Here is a 19,626-nt window from a genome sequence, read left to right as displayed (position 1 = left end):
TGATAAGCACATGCAGCTCACTGTTTGGATACTTACTGTTACCCAATAGCAGCTGAAAAAGGATACTAGAAGAAACTAAAGATGTCACAAGAAGAAAGTAGGGAATTTTATAGGTTTGTCTTCAAAACACAGAATTCCTACATTTTGCGAGCCAGTAGTTTGACTAACATGCGATATGAACACAACAGCTTACAGAGAACGTATCTTGAGCCAATGGTAAGAAACACGCATACATCCTCTCAATTTAGTAGATGCTGCTGCTCACAGAATGACCAAACTAAAGCTTTTCTGATAAGTCAGGCCCCTGCACACTAACGATGGCACACAAGCAGTCCAAATATCCTTCTATATCTCTCAGTCTGCAGGGAAGAGTTTGGGATGCAGTTAAACACCTGTACTGCTAAAAAACAAGACAATGCCATCATACTTACAGGATGTGACACAATACACTGCTTAACATGTTTAAGGCCAGTGAACAATTTGCTGGGTAAGAGACAAGAGGTTGAGCTGCTCAAGATAACAGTGTTGCCAACAATAAGATCTAACTGACCAAAAATCTTCTTTTTCAGTTCCAGGTTCTCTGGAGTACATTCCTGGAATTAAAAAAAAAAACAACACAGTATTAGAAGTCTTCTAGTTTAATAATACTTATCCATATATTTCAGACTTCAATGACCCCACCTTGACACCTAGGAACTCGGCACAAACCATGTATTTTAATCAGCCTAAATACACCAGTGAGCCATAAAACAAAAATACCTTCCCACACATAAGGAAATTGAAAGCCCAAGAGTTTATAGCAGAAGATGGACCACCACACACCACAGGAGATATAACATAAAACAAATGACTCTGTCTAAAATAGACTTTTACTCACACACAGAGGTAACACAGTATGGAGGAATAAGACCTAGTCTCTGGTTTTGGTTTTTTTTGGGTTTTGGGGGTTTTTTTGTTTGTTTTTTTAAGAGAGTCTCACATGATAGAAGTCAGTATTCTCTCTCAGACAAGATGGAAATGAATAGGTGTATCTCAAACGACTAAAAACTTACAATCTCCAGAACTATGGCAGGAGATTCCAAGCTAGTTCTGGAACCTGCACTAAAACACCTCTCAGTGACCCTTACACTTAAAAAGCTTAAATATCACCATTCACTTCAACTCTGAGAAAGATTTCTGAAGCAGAACTCATGCTATCAGAACTTCTCCCAAAGCTATTGAGCATGTTCAGCTCTGCAGTATTGTGTGAAGTTTCTCACATGTATGAGCTAAGAACCACAATCTACAGTCACTAGAATTTCAAAGCTATCCCCAGGAGCTGCCTGAGGAGAGCATGCAAAAGTCCACAAGTCTGGGAGCAATAAGGACATGAGAGAACAACTACAGTGGATCCCACGATCAACAGGAAAGACGTCTGTCTATGAGAAGAAAATGGGAACAAAGTCAGCTTGTTTTCTGGGTTTTTTGGAAGGGCTTAAAAAAATCCAAACAGGATCTCTAACTTGCAAAACCTCAGCTTTCCCCTTAAAACACACAGAAAATACCTGCGCTTTTCCAACTCTAACCTTCTCCCACCTGTCAGTACTTCATTCTGTCCTTCCTGTTATGCTTAACTGCACATGAGGGTAGGGAAGAAGTCTATACATTTAATATAATACAAAATTTACATTTAATACCTGCAGCTTCAGACAAGACTCTCTGGCAGGAATGCCCAGGGTCAGAGTTTTTAACCTAGTAAGTGGGTTAAAAGTAATTTGAAGTTCTAAAAAATAAGCAAGTTGCATGGAATAGTACTAAAAGTTCCATGATGCAGAAGAGATAAACAGGGTCGTTTAAGAACTCTAGATAGAGCCCAAAGTAATAGACAGCCTTATCAAAACAAAATGATACTCTGCTTATAATTCCAGAATCCCTGCTTGTTGGTTAAGTTTAAATAGTTTCTTTTAGTAAAGCCAAAGATGAAGAGAACTCTGCAGATCCTGTTCAAGCTAAGAAAAGAGTTGCTCTGAATAGGTTTATTGTGAACTTGAAACTCTAAGCCTCCTCTCACATCAGATGATAATCAAAAAGGCAAACTCAAATCTGCTGGAAATTCAAACCTGCCATGGTTACGTAAGGTTTCTGAATGGGCCATTTGCTTGAAGCTTCTAGAATAGTGTCACAATTGTATTCAGGTTGTTGGACCACTGCAAAAAAGTTTCTGTCCTCATCAAGCATGCAATTATTTTCTCAGAGACACCAATTCCCTGAAGAACAGGGGGAAAATAATCTCTAAACAATCCATTAAACAGGAACCTCACTTGCTGTCAGTTACAAAGCCTGGAGAGGTCTGAAGCTATTCTGTTTACCCTGAGAAAGAAAAGATCAAACAGGGAGCAGATAAGATACGGTTTTATTTAAAGCTACCACAGTCTCTCTCAAAGAATCAGTGCAAAAAGGTTAGCATACACCTCTACGCATTTTAAGTGACACTGTATATTTCTGTGCCCTTTTTGTAAAGAAGATTACACTTCTCACTTGCAGTAAACAGTACATCTTTATTCCAAGGCCTGAGCACCTGAACTAGGTTGCTACTAATCTGACTTCCAATTTAAACTTTATTAGACACCTTTTTTTAACAGCCTGATCAGAACATGACAGTACATTTTTAAAACCCACCTCCTGAAAGAGTTGTATTGAATTAGAGGCTTAAAGGTAACAGGCATCACACTATCCAAACACATGTTCAGAGAACATAAAGAATGACACAAAGATAAACATGTACTAGATTCTCTCCCTAGCAGACAACACTCATACCCAGACAAGGTGTTTGAGGTCTAGTTGCCCCTCATTAAAAAGTTGCGCTCGTATGACACAACCCCTTAAATACCAGTACATGGAAAGCTAGGCAGTTTTATCTGTTTAAATCCAGCATCTTTGTGGTTTTGTACAGGCCCTTCCCACCATGCTATCCACCATCTGTGCTCCCACACACGTCCATGCTTATCTAAGCACACAACTTCATTTACCTATATTTAAATGCTGGCATCTACCCAGGTTCTTCCCATCCACTCTCAGATATGCCAAGGTTGCAAATCACCTGTACCACCTTCTAGGAAAACTCCCCAAAACACTATCTTGCAAAATACCTTCTCCTTACACTAGCGATGGGAATCGCTGCCAAGGCCATGGATTTATTAGCATTGGGAGATGAAAGAAACAAAGCATGGCCTGAAGTAAAGCACTGCAACACAGTGGTATGGTCCTAAAATAAGTGGTATTGTCCTATACAAGCATGACAGTACAAGGTGAAAGCCAAAGATTTAAACTGGCATGGAGAAGGTCAAAGGTTAGCAACCATTCAGCAACAAGCGAGCTACTTTCTCTAAGAGCATCTGGAGATGCTGTAACAGGGAGCAGCATGGAGCCCTCCCAATAGAAAATACAGTCTGACAGCAGTCACCAAGCATACAGAATTGCTGCATAATGAAGTTTGAAATCCGCAGATGTACAGTGATGAGTTCCCACCTCCTGACTAGATTCTGGCTGCTGCATATACAAAACATAATCAAGAAAACATTTCTTCTCTGGCATTCTTAATATGGAGATTTATGATAATGTAAACTGCTGTAAGTGAAGACAGATCAATCTTGAGCTCTCCTAGACCCCTCTTCATTCCAGGACTGTATCCCATGCCATGGGATTCTTCCAAGCAGATTTGGGCTGAACAGTCCAAAGTTGTCTTCCCTGAAGTCCAGGGCTGTGATCTCACTTTTTGGCTTCCTTCTCTCAGGATCCTCAACTCCATCTCAAAATCACCGTAGCCAAGGCTTTCCCCCAACCTTCACATCTCCAATTCCTTGTTTGTATGAGGTCCAGCACAGCATGTCCCCTCTTCTGCTCCTCAACGACCTGTGTCAGGAAGTTACCATGAATGCATTCCAGAAGCCTCCTGAATTATATGTGCTCTCCTGTGCTGTCCCTCCGGGAGATATACGTGGCTGAAGCCTCTCCATGAAGACAAGGGCCTGTAAGCATGAGACTTCTTCCAGTTGTCTGAATAAGGCCTTCTTTCTGATCAGGTGGTCTGTAGCACACATCTACCACAACGTCTTCCACACTGGTGGTCCTGTTAATCCTGACATAATCTCTCAACTGGCTCTTCGTTCAAACCAAGGCAGAGCTCTGTCCATGTTAGCTCACAGCATGTAGGCAGCTAATCCTCTCCTACCTCTGTCTTGCACCACCTAACCCCCAAAAGCTGTACTTCACTGCCATGCAGCAGCTGCTACAACAAGAGCACCCTTTAGCCTTGCCTTAACCACAATTCAGGTAGGAAATCACTTTCAAGAGTTCCGTGACTTCCCTCTTCCCAGTAAACTCAACATGGCTTCAAGTAGCACATAAACTGTTCAGAAGCCATAACCACTTAGATTGCTACAAGGATGCTCTTCATCTTCAGCAGTTAAGTGAGGATCTCCAAACATGCCACAAACCCTGGCATATATACATACAAGTTACAGCATTTTAAGTGGTCTCAGCTTTTCAGTGCTGTGATTTAGCTAACAATTTTGAGGCACTTCTGTAGAATAGTTCCCAGAGTTAAGTGACAGCAGTACCCTCCTCTTGTAGAATGAAGACATAGCAGCAGCTTTCAAAGCTCCAAATTATCTCACAGGCTGAACCCAGACTGTCAGCACTCCTGCGACAGGAACCACATTATGTCCAGCTTTTTGTGGGAATATGAGTATCTTCACGGGATTAAGAGAGAGAGTTCTGAATGTCAGAAAAACAACTTCTCTGAAAGTTTTGGTGTCTAATCCATTTATGCAAATACTTTCATTATCTTCTACAGTTACAATCCACTAGAAAAAGAACTTTCCAGAAAAGACTTCAGGCATAATTGTTCTATTTTCAATCTACCAAGTCACTTTAGAATATCATCTTTCTAAAACAAAGCCTAATTAACATAAACCTACATAAAGCAGAGACCTGTGGATTTTAAACAGCATTCAGGTTACCTGTATAAAGATAGACATTAAAAACACCTGAAAAGGAAACTTGGAAATTTAACTAAATGAAAAATAGATTTCAAAGTACTATTACTATAGCTAGTGATCATACTGTCAAATACAACTATGCCAGATAATTTTACATCTAAATAATAATAGTAATAATTAAAAGATTCTTATAAAAACCTAGTTGACTTCATAAAGAAAAAGTACATATGTTAAAATAATGTCTCTACAAATTAAACCCTACAATTTTACAACCAATTCTGTTCCCCCCAATACTACTGGCAGAGTTGAGGTTACTGAAATTATCAAAGCAAGACTGCATCTATTTGCTCCACTTGCAGATGCAAAATGGTCATTACCACCATTTTATAGAACCCATAAAGTCAAATTCTATTTTAAGCAAACCAGTGTTTAAAATGCTCATTACTATCATTAGTATTTCAGTGCTAATTATTATTATTTCTATTTAGGCTTTTGTATTGGCATGCTAGTTTGGTCTTCTCCTACAGGGTTTAGGTCTACATTTCTGCTCTGAAGACTGAAGATGCACCTTCTATTAAGGAAACCGGAGCTTTGTTTTGTATTCTATGTCAGACGCTGATGTGCATATTATTCAGTAAACAAGAGTCACACACATGAACCTGGGGAACCATACCACCCCCAATTAAAAAATGTGACATTTTGACTGCAGAGTTCGGGAGTTCAGCTAGTGAAACAAGCAGAGAAATAAAATGGTATTTTTAATGTCAGAACAAATTATTACATCAGAATATCAGTTTTGCTTCTGATATTATTGTTAACCACTACGCTTTAGATTACTATCTAAAATTTTTAATATGTTAAATAGGTTTGGTAATTTCACAAAATTAAAAATTGTTACATATTCCAAAGGCAAATACTTGACTGCAAGTAGTCTGTACTCTTCCTTCATGCTCCCCCCTCAAATGGCGAAGCAGTTTTAGATGCTTATTCTGAGACACTTTAAAGATGGATAGTGTGAGGATATACCAGTATAGTAGGATATTAAGACAAGGTGCCAAACAAAAATGCATCATTTCAGACTGCAAAGATGGTGGAGGGAACACATGTTTAGTCTCCTTCTAGAAAGTGTTATTACCCTGATCTGAGGGTAGAGGAGGGACAGTAGCTGGGCAGAAGACACACACTCTTGCTCACTGCTGTATGGGGTTTGGGATGCAGCACAGAAACATGAGACGTATACACACACAGCTGTTACTGACAGAGTCCCCAGGCTACTGCACACCTTTCAGTGTGGTATCAGCATTGTGAGCAGTTCAAATGAGAACGATTAAAAGAAAAAAAAAAAAACAAACCACAAACCCACACACACCCCTCCCCAAACAACCAACGGCATAGATTGATAACTGACATGATTATGTTTAAGCATGACTAGAACTGGAGCCCCCAACAGCTAGGGTCATGGGGAAAGCAGGGGGAGCAACCTGGCTGTGCACCACACCAGGGAGATAAGGTTAAGTGGGACTTGACCCTGAAACACTTGGAGGGGATGCAGGAACCCAAACCATATGAGAAACATAAGGGAACAGAAGCTCATTAGGTTGTTTGCCCCTTTTTCCCCTGCAGATATTAATTCCACATACCTGGGTACATAACTTCCTCCAAGATGGTTTCAAGCACATGTCCAAATACCAGATTGTTAACAAAAAATGTGTTTGGCAACAAAACACTCCTTAGATATAAAACAACTTTAAGTTAGCCCAAAACAAGCCACACAACCTTGGCAACCAAGACTTTATTTTCAACCTGAACAAGAACTGGTATCCTGTAAATCAACGGTAAGAAAGCAGGATAGGACAGCAGCTCCTTTAACTGAAAAGCATACTGGCCATTTGTTAATGGCAGGGCCACACTACCACCATTTGACACAATTATAAAAAACATAAATAAAATAGAAAGGCATGGTCACATATGCTCACATCCTGGGGCTTCAGTTACAGACTTTCTATGGGGTAGGTATGCACTGAAGTAAAATGCTTAACACAGGGAAGGAGAAGGAATCACATCACATGAGTATTTTAAGGACAGGTTAACCCATTTTTAACAGACAGTTGTCCAGGTATGACTGATCCTGCCTTGGGGTAGGGGTTGGACTAAGTAAACTCTGAAGGCCCTTCCAGCCTGATTTTGGATAACTCTGTAGTTGGTAGGGCAGCACAGGTAAATGTGAATTTTCTGATAAAGGCAAGGTCCTCTAATACACTGTTCTGTTGAGGAGCAGAGGACTGGAGGTGGAGGAAATCCCCCATATGAGTTTAACCCTGATTCATGGGGTTTGCACTTGTTTAAATTTCCATTCAAATGTAGTTATAAAATCATCTTACAGCAAATCTACAAATCTTTTAGAACAGTGTTAAGTTCATACTCAGAAAAGCTTTAGTAGAATTCAAAACCATCAACTAAAGGACAGTACATGAGTAAGCTTATTATGAAGCAGTTGTAAAAGCATCAGTTAAAACACTGGTACTTTCAGGTTAATCTAATTTAAAAATACATTAATTTAGGGCTATAACTCACTTCCAATCTAAAGAAGTGATAACTTCTTAGTTGTCTTGAATTTATGAGCTCATACTAGTGTGAAATCTATGCTTCTTAAATCACTACCTCCTGAATGACATGAAAGATTTTCTACCACGATACTGTACAAGTAAATAACACTCTGGTGAGGTGAAATCCAGCATTTAGATGGAAACATTTTGTACTTTCCTACAGTTCAGAAACATACTCTGTTAAGGAACTGGAGCAATAAAAATATCAAGTTACTGCTGTTTTACACTGTTCAGAATAAATGACTGAATTACAAGTGTTTGTTCAACCTTTAGTACAAAATACAAAACAGGATTTGAGGAAGTACTAGTTTTCAGAACTACATTTTCTAATATCAAACTTGTAGATTTGGGAGGGTTGTGGAGGACTGTGTGGTGGTTTTTTGTTTTGTTTTTGTTTAAAATACATACAACAAATGAAGGCAAGTTTTGCTTCATCTATCGTCATATCATGTCATGAAGAGATCCATCTTTTTCCATGATGTTCACATGCCCTACAAAACTTTCAAAGACAGACAAGCTGATCAGGCTGCTACAGAAGAGATGAAGATCCTTTTTGTTCCCTTAGGGAAGGACAGTAAGATCTCAAACAGGTTGACTGATATCCTCCTCCCCACATCCTTTCTCAAAGGATCAGGTCTCTGTTTTCTTCTACTGTGATCCCATCCACCCTTAAAAATAGAGGAAATGATCTAGGAAAGACAATGGAAACACAATGCAGGCCGAGAAAGGAGACTAGGGAGCAGTGAACGAGAACCTGAAGAGCAAGCTTAACTGCTGGGCAGGATGATAGTTATGGCAACGACTATCTCCTGTAATGGGGACCAAAACCATATTCAAGTCTGTAATGGTGGACACCACCAGTTGTTATATGCACAGGATAGCCGGGGAGTGAATGTTAGAAAGTTTGGAAGAAGTCCATTCAGCAGCAGCACCGCAGCAGTGACACTGGCAAGCTGTTACCCAAAGATCATCTTTCAGTTCATCTCAATCACTGACCTGATAAAGTATTTTACAGCAAGTGTTTGAGATCAGACTGCTTCAAACCCTAAAAATCAGAAAAGTAGTTCTCAAAACCTCTACAAAGATGGTGAGTCAGATCACACACTTAAAGCCAGCTCCCTCAGAAGCCAAAACATAACTTCTGGTGCCTCAGGTTAGTGTTTAAGGTAAGTAGGGTAAAACCAGGCCTAAGGTTATATTTACCCAGCTGAGAACAAACAGACCCATGTTTGTCCGTCCAGTGCTCAGAGCTGACCAGTAACCAGTTCAGAAGAAGCCATGTTACTGCAATGCTTGCACACTCTGCCTTCCAGCAGCTTGGTATTTACATTATCATTAATGCAGCTTCCAAACTAGGATGGTCATCTATCCTACAAGCTCAGGGCAGCTGAAGACATCTTCACCCATTGTGGTCTGCAGATATTCCCTCATTCTCGGAAGTTAAAAGGTTCTTGAAAGCCATCACAAAAGTAAAACAAAAGCTAGTAGCCAAAACTGGTACTAGACAATCAAAGACAAATTTTTGTGACAGGAGACATGAGACACCTACTGTCAAGGCTCCCAAGTCAATGCTGGTTTCCCATTCTGAGGCACCACCAGGCTTTTTGAAAGCCATTTTTAAGCTGGTAACACTGTTTTTCTAAATATGTCTAACTGGGAGAGATAAAAGAGCCAGAAAGATCTAAAAGACACCAGGCTAATCCATTAGTAGTGTTACCACCAGTTCAAAAGAATTTGCAGGTGTAAGAGGGGGCAGGGCACATCCTCTCTTTTTAAAGAGGGGGAAAATTAATTAAGATACTGTTCTAAAGCTTTTAGCCAGAGTACCTTTAAAATGAAAAAGGATAAATACCTCAGACCACGAGGTTTAAGTTGCCAGTCTGCTTTGTCCCATGCCATAGCACAACTGATGGGTTCAGAGATCACCTCTCAGCCACTCTCCATGCCCAGCTTCAACCAGCCCGGCCAGGCCTCACAATTCACAAGCATACACAGTAGCTCAAGCATCAAGAGTAAGATCTTACCAATAGTTACTCATCTTTTCCTTTTCTGAGAGCTAGTAAATTTAATTATTATTTATAAATTGTTCCAAAGCAAAGCACTTAAAGATATGTTTCCATTTTACTAGCATTGTGGTAAGAGATCATACAAGTGCTGCACTGATTTCTATTCAGCTTATTTAGGAACTAGACACACATCCACTTAAATCTGGTTTTAATAGTGAAAGGAGTAAGTTCAGTACCCAACAGTCACATAAGGACAAAAGTCATCATGTATTTATGCAGGAAAGTTAAGAGCACAATATTAAGAAACATTTACCTCAACCATGACAGTTCCATGCCAGGTACATTATAGTACAAATGTATCCATTAATTTGTCTCCATGGAGGTTTCAGCTAATGGAAAAAGTTATTTCAGAATTAAAGCTTCTAGTGATGCAAGAAGCTTGTAGCGCACATTCACCTAAATACTATAGGTTATGTACTTACTCTAAATAGCACAGAAAAACTCTGAGAAGTGAATCTGGGTGGATATTCACTTTTAGAGCAAAACACAGACCGATTTCCTTCTGGAGTTGATACAAAGCACACTAAACAAGACAAGTTACTTCCTAAAAATGCTCAGGAGAGGGAATATATAAAATAATATGCATCAAGGCATACCTTGTTTTTAAAGGTTCATGTCATTATGGTTATGAATTTTCTTCTTACTCAGTCCTTCTTACTGTTTCTTGCATCTTTCTTAAATTAGTGAAGATATAAAAGTGAGAAGTTTCACTTTTTACTACTTTATCCCATTTGTTTTAAGTTATGTCCTATGAAAATGACACAGAAGGCAACTGTCTGCAGAACTCATTCAAGGAGTGCAAACATGAAGGATGTTTTTAAAGCTTGAAGTGGACTTACTCTGCAAAGGCCAAATTTGAAAAGAAGTTAAGATTTAACCAACTGAAATCTAGGGTAAAGAAATTTAGTTCTCATGGAAGTCTTCTAACAAGTTAATCAGTAGGTTATATCATCAAGCAAGAAAATAGAGTCCTCTATATTCAACCAACATTAATGCAACTGATATTTTTATTTTTTAAGTAACTAAAAGTCAAAACACTTGCACTCATAAGTTACAATTAGTCCATTTTGTCCTTCCAGGTTCAAAGCTGCAATAGGCAATGTTTCTGAAGTTTAATATGGTTCAGCCAGAAAGTAGCCTATTCATTGCTGAAACAAGGCTGTGAGCCTAGAATTAAGATTCTTTTGTATCTGTTCCACCCCTTTTCCAAGAACAAATTAAAGACTAGTTCAAATAGTTTGCCCACTTACATTGTGTATTTGTTAACAGTTTGTATCAAACCAAAATTTGATGCTATGGTTTGAAACTGATGAGCTGATATAAATACCACCAACAGTGTTTCACACATACTATTTGTTGGTCACAGGCATACAGCAGCTACTCCATTTATTTTTTTATTTATATGCTTAATGCCTACATGTTAAGAGACATCAAAAGGGTTAAGGGAACATAAAACAGTACCAGAAGGCTTGAGTTACCCCAGGTAAATTACTGCTATTCAGAGACTATCAACACTGCTGTCTTCAACCACCTGAAGGGAACACAGAGAAGCCAGATTCTTCTGAGAGGTCCACGGTGGTAGGAAAAAGGGCAAGAGACTAAAGTTGCAAGAAAAGAAATTCCAATTAGATATTAGAAAAGAAGTTTAACAATGAGGGTAATCAAGTGTTATAACAAGTTACTCAAAGAGGCCAGAAGTACTTAACCTTAGAGATATTCAAAACTCAACTGCACAAATCCTGAGCAAACTGATGGAAGTTGGTCCCGCAGCAGGCTGGACCAGATGACTTCCACAGGTCCCTTCCAACTCAAAATTACTTTGATTCTGCAACATTTGCCCAATGCCTGTTTCATAGATCAGCTGACAGTGAGACAGATAGATGATGCAGCCCCTGATTTAATCTGAAGTAGTGTGCAGGACCTTGTTCAAAAATCTTACTGCTGAAGAGCCTCTGTAAGAGGAACAACAGCATACTAAGATTCAACATCTCTGTAGGAGCAACAAGAGCCAAGAACTCCATCACAGCTGCACTTAACACCAAAAGAGGATACTAAAATAAAAGTGAAGATACTAAGAAGACGCAAAGTTGACAGTAAGAAGGATCAGATCCTTACAAATAGCATACAGAGAAAGTAAAGGTGCCACATGGACATACCAGGTAGTAAGAAACACTTGAAAGAGCAAAGAAAACAGGCAGAACTAGAAGAGCCTACCAGAAAGAAGGCAGCCTTCAAAGTTGAGGCAGCACCCAAATGAACACGGCCATGTAGGATTGTTAATTTACCAAAATAAGACAAAACAAAGCCAACCACTCCCCCCCTGCAATTTACAAGAAGAACAATTTAAAAAAAAAGCTTCCCTTCTTTCTTCAAAATGCATGGAAAAGAAGAATGCATAGGACCAAGAGATGATCAGAGTACAGAAGGATGATCATCTGGAAAACACACAGAACAGTGATTTCTTTGCAACTGTTCTGTTTCTCCTTCTAATCCTTGAACAAAACTGAAGCCTTAATCTTGGGGACTCCCAGGGTTTGTCTCAAGTCATAGAACAGAGGCAAGGGGAACCAGAACCAAGGTACTAGGACATGTTTTGATAAGGTTTGAATACCCAACACAGTAACAGTGATATACAACTGCTCACTTGAAACAAAACTGAATGTACACTATTTTGGTACCAAAAAGCAGAAGAGTGGCAAGCATGATGCAACATTCAAGAGAACATCAGGAAAGATCTCAACAATAAGCCAGTAAGCCTTATGTCTCCATCAAGCATGTTAAGAGAAGAGGGCAGCACCAAATGAGTATTACATGAATAGGGAAGAATCAAAGCCACTTTTTCAGAAGGAAGTCCTGATTCACAGACCTAGTAGGATTCTCTAAAGCAAGCAAGAAGCACAGGCACAAGAGTCATGTAGCTGATGCAGTTGGTATGAATACCCAGAAGTCTTGCAACAAAAAAATAAAAGCTTTCAAATGAGTTAACGGTCACATGTGAGATAAAAGGTCCTTTCATGGACAGTAACTGGTAAAGAGATAGTAAGCAGACAGTAGAACAAACAATTAGTTCTTACTCAGTGGAAGATGCTGACCAGTGCTGTTTCATAGATATCTGTACCCTTTGTTATATCCACTCATAAACGACCTGAAAGTTAGCTCATAAAATTAAGTTGGTCATCATCATTACAACCACAAACATTTGTGGAAGGACTTTACAGGATTGAATGACTACACAAGTTTTCAGATTAAATTCAGCAGAGGTAGGTGATACATATGTGAAAACATAATATGAACTGACAAGCTCTGAGCTCATTACTGATAAAGGAGTAAGATATTGGGGTAACAGTATATAGTTTCATGATCTGGAGAAAATTAAGTGAACACAGAATAGCATACCACTGTAAAAATCTATAGTGCATTCACACCCTGACTCCTGTGTGAGGCTTTGCGCTGCCTCCCCCATCATCTCACCAACTTGGGAGGAAGAAAAGGTCTGAAAATCTGTCCCCTCTTAGTTCAATTTATTATTAGGGATGTATTGCAGCTAAGTAGACTGTGGGATTCACAATCTGAAACAGTTTAAATTATGAAGTCTTGGGTGCAGCACACATATACATAGGGACAGTTAATGGTACAACACTGGAACAATACTGGGGGACCACGTAGGGTAGAAGATGCCAAGTCCAATGCAAACTCATTCATACTCTACCCCAGAAATGGTCCCAGATTCACCTATTACCTGAACTATGCCCATGAGCATAGTAATAGTTAAGCAGTCACAGACTATCAGGTTCAGTAACACAGCTTGTTTCCCACCCCAATTTTACTTCGCAGCTGAGATTCCAGCCCTATGTAGCAACCCTGTTTTTAATACTCTAACACTCTGTCGATAGTTGTTTTTGGCTACAGTTCTCCCCCAAAGTCAGAATCAAAGTCACCCCTGGGCATAGTCACACTCCCTGCCTTCCCGAGGTACCTGGCGAGGAAGAAACACATTTTAGTCCCAGCACTAGAATGTGTGGTACTCCCTAAGAGAGAATCTGTCCCCCAGGAATCTCCTGCCCCCTATCCCCCCACATTTGTCTTTCTAACAGATACAGTCTTTGTGACACATGGAGGTCAGCAATTCTCTCTTGGCTTAGCCAGCCACTGGCCTCTTCCAACATAACCCAAAAGAAACTTGCAAGGACTCTCAAGTAGGGAAATCCTGCAAAGAGGCATCATCTCCCATGTCAAGATAATAGGTTAGAAAGAACTTTAACAAGCACAAGCATCCTTATGTGGTCAGGATGTTGACCTCTCCATTGCCCATCGACTACACAGCATAGCTCTTGATCAGTCTTCTAAACTGTTGAGCTGTCAAATCTTTGCTTACCTGAATGAAAGTAGCACCCTCTACTGCTGCCTTCAGGTCTGTACAAATGCTAATGAGAGCCAACTGCTGCTCCGCACTCAAAGTTCCTTTCAGGAATCCCGACTCTTCCAGCTCTTTCATTTGTTTGCTGACAGAAACAACATACACATTTCAGTACTTCATCATTGTTAAGCCACCATTAATTTTTTAAAAAGCTTCTTAAGAACCCAGTTGTATTACACTATTTGCCATGCCACTGCATATATTTATACTGAAAAAAATATAAAGGTTAGTTTCAGTCATTCCTCTTTGCTCCCTCCATCTTACAACATTTTTCTTCTCTTCAAGCATGGACAGCTCTAAGATCTACTCCTAGATGCAAGTTGGTTACCACCTCAAACCTGTTTTCACTGGTGCAGAATCAGCAAGAGTTTTTATACTGATATTTAATGGGATGAAAGGTCCTTTTAATATAGTTCATCTAGTTTTACAAACAACACCTTTTTTGTTATGAAGCCTCACTGCAAGAACACTGTTTAACTGTATAGAAATAAATACATACATATATTCTGCACAGCCAGGAGTTGTTCCTAAAAAACCCATAGCCCTACATAAGTAATAACCACAGACCAAGTGTCAGAAAAAGTTACTAAATTGAGTGGCCAGAGCTTGAAATGAATGTTCAGGTACGCAACATTGCTGCGACTGGTCATGCCACATTCTCAGAAGTCTCTACAGTTTGAAACCCTTGAAAGTCCAGAGCAAGCAAGCCATTTAAAAGTCACTTAGAGGAGCAGTTTCCACAGAAATTAAGTGGTATTAAACTATATGATCACAATCAACCAAAAGCTATTTGATATAGCCATTATCATGGTTAAGTCTGTCAGTTACCTCATGCCAGAACTCCTCGGAGCCTCTGGTTATTATTCAGCAAAAATTGCTCATCAGAGAGGAGGAAACTGAGCTAATGATTAGTAGCAGGAAAAATAAATAATAATTTCTTCTCCCTACCAATCTAGTTCTGAAGCTCCTTTTTGGATGCCTTTTTACATGATAAATAAGTTGTACTTGCCACCAAGTTGGAGGGTGGAAAATCTGTAGCAAACAGCAAAGCTGTACAGCCTGGAAAAAGTGTATTTTTGTACTTTGCAAGTCATATAACTATATATAGAAACAACCAGTGATCCATCATGTGTTTCCTAAGTGACTGTGGCACTAGGGCACAAATGACAGTCTTCATTAGGGGCTTTACAGGACAGTACATGTTAAACAGGCAGAACTTACAGGCCCAGACGATCATCACTCCCAGCCACACCTCAGTCCTTAACACACCTTCCCAGGCCCCTCCATGTATCCAGACAGTAACACTGGATTTATTTTTTTATCTAGAAACCTCAGAGGAGATGGGACTACATATGTCTGTCACAATCTACAGCAGCCAGATCCTTCCTTAGTGCTTACAAAGCAGGGCAGTCAGCCAGCCACTAGACTGGGATGTGAGCCCCAGACTGCTTTTCCAGTCAAGTTCCAGCACTTAGACACCGTGGCAGCATTTCCTCACCCCCTGCCAGTGACATCAAGGCAGCCACCTTTACATCAGCAACCCTAAACAAACCAGACAGAGCGCAACCAGACCTCAGCTCTCAGTTGCTTTATGGAGTGGCAGGATGTGTCTTCTATATTTTTCAAGCAGTATTTTAAATTAATTGAAAAGTGAGAGGGATGTAGATCATTGCCTTTATCTTGTTTTCCTCCCTCCACTCTTTCCAACGCATCTGCTGAGCAATGTGTGAAAATGCACGCTCACTTTGTCAAACCATCCTTTTATTTAGAGCTCATTCCTGTCAACAAGTACTGAGTGCATAGATCAAATAAAAATATTAAGCTTCCTCCTCCAGATTTCCTGAACAAAATGAGTGGGATTCATCTCACCTACCCTGTCAACATGCACATCTGAGACAATCATCTTCAGCTCTTTTTTTAGAGAAAGAAGAACTAAGTGTTTCAGGTGCATTTGTCTGATCTTTTTTAGGCATCCAAGTGTGCAATCCATCTCGTCTTATAATGGAAGTACCTATTTCTCCCCAAAGAAAAGAGCTCAGAACGAGACAGTTAGACCACAGTATTTTGAAGTCAAAGATGAAAGTTTGCAGGAATTTATTTAAAGACAATCCAGTTCCTACTTAACTATATAGAAGCAAGTCAAACCTCAGCAGAGATTCACTAGGCCCTCAGATCTTTAGCTTGAACTGGCTCACTAAGTCTACCATTAACTTCCAAAGAAAAAGAATTTTACTTCAGCATCCATGTAGTTGTGTTGAGTCCAAGAAAATACAGCAAATATAGGCTGTACTACTTTTATCATGACTTTATTGAGAGGTCATAAACATCTGCTGTTCTGCAAGTTACTTTGATGTCCTTTCTTCCACTCAAAGTAGTTTGCCAGCAAACAAACCAGCTTCCTAATATATCTTTCTGACACCAATCCAAAGGAACAATACCTTAACCTGGGAGGAATCCCTCTAAAAATCATGATAAGGAGCACTAAGTAGCCAAAAAATGCATAGAGCAGTTCTGCTCCTGGTTTAGCACAACAGCCAGAAGAAATAAGTACGTTCAGATCACTGTGGATTTTGTACATTAAATCAAAGGAATTCCAGTAACTTGGGAGTAGGCAAGATGTCAGAAGAGTCTCTGTTTCAAGTTGGTGAAGGTGACAGTGCACCTTCTAAACCAAAATACATACCCATATTTTGGACTGGGAAGAACAAAACCAACAACAACAATGTACATGCATGTGCACACACAGCACTAGCTCCTACAAGCATTAATTTTCTCCTCTTCAATGAGCTGCTTCAGCAATTAACTCCAGATAATTTCTGTACTGCAAGTTCTGACACTTCCTCTTTATTTTTGTCAGAGCTGATCATGGACAATGATTTCTGACTCTTAGGCAGAGCACGCCTGGGTAAACAACTAGGCATTGCATTCTGTTTACACCGGACAGGAGCTTTGAAAAGGTTCAGTTCACTCTTAGCTGAAAAACAAAGCCAAGAGTCATGTGCTTTTTTAGACACTGCTCAGGTCTGTCCTGTTTGCTTCCCTGGAGTCCCTTAGACTTGGTGCCAAAATTAGTATTCCTACCAGTTTATGCAGTCCAAAACTGATGAAAAGAGTTCCATTAATAGCTTTCTGCCTCTTTTCTCAAATATGGATTTAGGCTCAAAACCGCAGATCTTTCCTACCCAAAGTTAAACTATTCAGAAAGTCTTTTCTGGTAAGTTTTCTTTAAAAGCACTTCAAGAAGGGGGGGGGGGGGGGCGGAGAAAGAAGTGCTCAAACATACACCCCTCCAGGCAGCATCACAGAAATAAGCAGGAAATCCATCAAGTTTCTGGATGAGTTCTCCATTTGGTTTCTTAACAACACAGCAAATGGATAGCTGGAAAGCACAGGCTTCTGGCCTTTGAGCAATCTGCGTAGTGAAGAATAGGAGACAGGAAGCTTCAGCTCCATTTTCCAAGCTGCCAGGGTACACTACTGCTTGTTAGGCAGGAATTCCATCCAAGACTTAAGGCTTCCAGCACACAACAGGTGCCAGTGCTTCACCTGCAAAGAAACAGGTGCACCTAAACAAGAGTATCCAAACTTCTGACTCCTTCACACCTTGTGAGGTGAGATGGTAAGGAACCAATCATAGAATCATTCAGGTTGGAAAAGACCGTTAAGATCACTGAGTACAACCATAAACCTAACACTGCCAGTCCATCACTAAACCACGTCCTTGAGAGCCACATCTACACATCTTTTAAATACCTCCAAGGACAGTGATTCAACCACTCCCCTGGGCAGTCTGTACCAATTCCTCATAAGCCTTTCGATTAACAAATTTTTCCTAACATGCACTCTAAACCTCCCCTGGCACAACTTGAAGCCATTTCCTCCAATTCAAAAGGTGTTAAGTATTTATTCATCAGAAGTTCATTTCCCAGGTGCACTTGCCTAAATCCAGCATCCCCCTCTTATTCATAGACTGCATATTGCTTTTAAAAAACAAACCCAAAATTTAAGTTTGAAGAGACCACAACAGAATTATTTCTTTCTTTGAAGAGGGTAGAGTTCTTGTTCACTTTCTGTGCAATATGACACTAGTCTCATCCTCCCTGGTTCTCAAACTCCACTCCATGATTGGTAACTGAGGGATTAAAAAAAAAGCTACAGTGACAGACTAACAGATCTGACCTTTATTTTTCTTTCACAAGTTTTTACAGAAATTTGCAGCACCTGTCTCCTGTTCCATACCTTTCCTTCTCTGCCAGTGATGACCATCCTATCATTTCTTCTTCTCTGTCACAAGCCATTGCACCCTATACTGTACACCAAGAACACCACTTCTTAATTAACCTGCAAAACCACCATCTTCATATGTGGGAAAGTAAGGCTAGACTGATTTTCCCTCCTAAACAAGAATTCCTCCTCTTAACATCACCAATCTTCATGCTAGTCATTTATTTAAAGTAGTATAGTTATTTATAGCATGGAATAGGAAATACAATTTGTGCATTACTTGAACTTTGTCCTTCCCTCCCAGGAAAACTTTTTTTGCCCACTTTTCACCAATACATTTACTGACATTCTAGCTGATTTGTTCCACAAATTAATTTTAAGTCTTCCAAATGCTAAACCCTCTTTATATTCCCCTGGGGTATTAGATTGCCCACACTTCTGCGGCAAAAGAAGGGAGCTTCCCCTGGTATTTACTACACATGAAGGCACAAACCAGATGGGTTTGCAGATACAGCAGCACACCACTGACCTCTACTGGATACATTTTTATTCAAAGCAGCCTAGACTTCAGGGTGATCATCCCTGAGGATGACCACAGACTGAGGCCATCGCAGCCACATCCACACAACACACCACAGGACTTCACTTTGCAATTGTATTGTGTGCACAGTTTGAAGAGCCTGACTAATACCTGTAAGGTCTTCGAAGAATGAAGATTTCCATAAGGAAATACTACTTCCTTCTAGAGCCCACACTTTGTCTACCTCCAGAGTTTTACTGTTGCACCTGACGGCCCATGTGTCACGGTTTAAGCATAATGCAGCCACTCACTGGTGGGATAGGGAGGAGAATCAGAAGAAAAAGGTAAAGTCTCATGGGTTGAGATAAGGACAGTTTAATAGGACAACACAAGGAGAGAAGTAGTAATAATAATAATTAAAGAACATATAAAGTGAATGATGCACAATGCAACCGCTCACCACCCAGAACCCAATGCTCAGCCCATTCATGAGCCACAATCCCTCCTCCCCCTGGCCAGCTCTCCCAGTTATATACTGAGCACAATGTCATATGGTATCAAATATCCCCTTGGCTATTTTGAGTCAGCTCTCCTGGCTATGCCCCCTCCCAGCTTATTGTGAAAATTAACTCTATCCCAGCTGAACCCAGAACACCATGTCAACATTGCTCTGGGAATTGAACCAGTATTTGCTTCAAGATAAGGCACCCTCCTGGTCACATAAACTGCCTGGGATGCTCATGGTTACAAATCCTATTCTAAAAGTTTTTACAGAAGGACCTTGAAAGTGATGCTAATACTTATCTTGTTCACA

At 40.0% G+C, this 19,626-nt stretch overlaps 1 protein-coding gene across 3 annotated transcripts in view; it reads right to left on the bottom strand.

Moving 5' to 3' along the window:
• The window catches only part of CRYL1 (crystallin lambda 1), a 64,437-nt gene that overhangs the window by 30,624 nt on the left and 14,187 nt on the right, over positions 1-19,626 (bottom strand). For 2 of the 3 annotated variants that reach the window (XM_074816054.1, XM_074816055.1), the window contains 2 exons: positions 14,027-14,153; positions 432-593 (listed from right to left, as the gene is read on the bottom strand). In XM_074816054.1, coding sequence (XP_074672155.1) covers positions 432-593; positions 14,027-14,153 — 289 coding nt within the window. The remainder of the gene's footprint in view (positions 1-431; positions 594-14,026; positions 14,154-19,626) is intronic. The other variant, XM_074816056.1, reaches the window with a different exon arrangement.

Source organism: Strix aluco, chromosome 2 (genome assembly GCF_031877795.1).
Source record: "Strix aluco isolate bStrAlu1 chromosome 2, bStrAlu1.hap1, whole genome shotgun sequence".
Lineage (NCBI taxonomy): Eukaryota > Metazoa > Chordata > Aves > Strigiformes > Strigidae > Strix > Strix aluco.
This window is presented reverse-complemented; position numbering and strand designations above follow the sequence as displayed.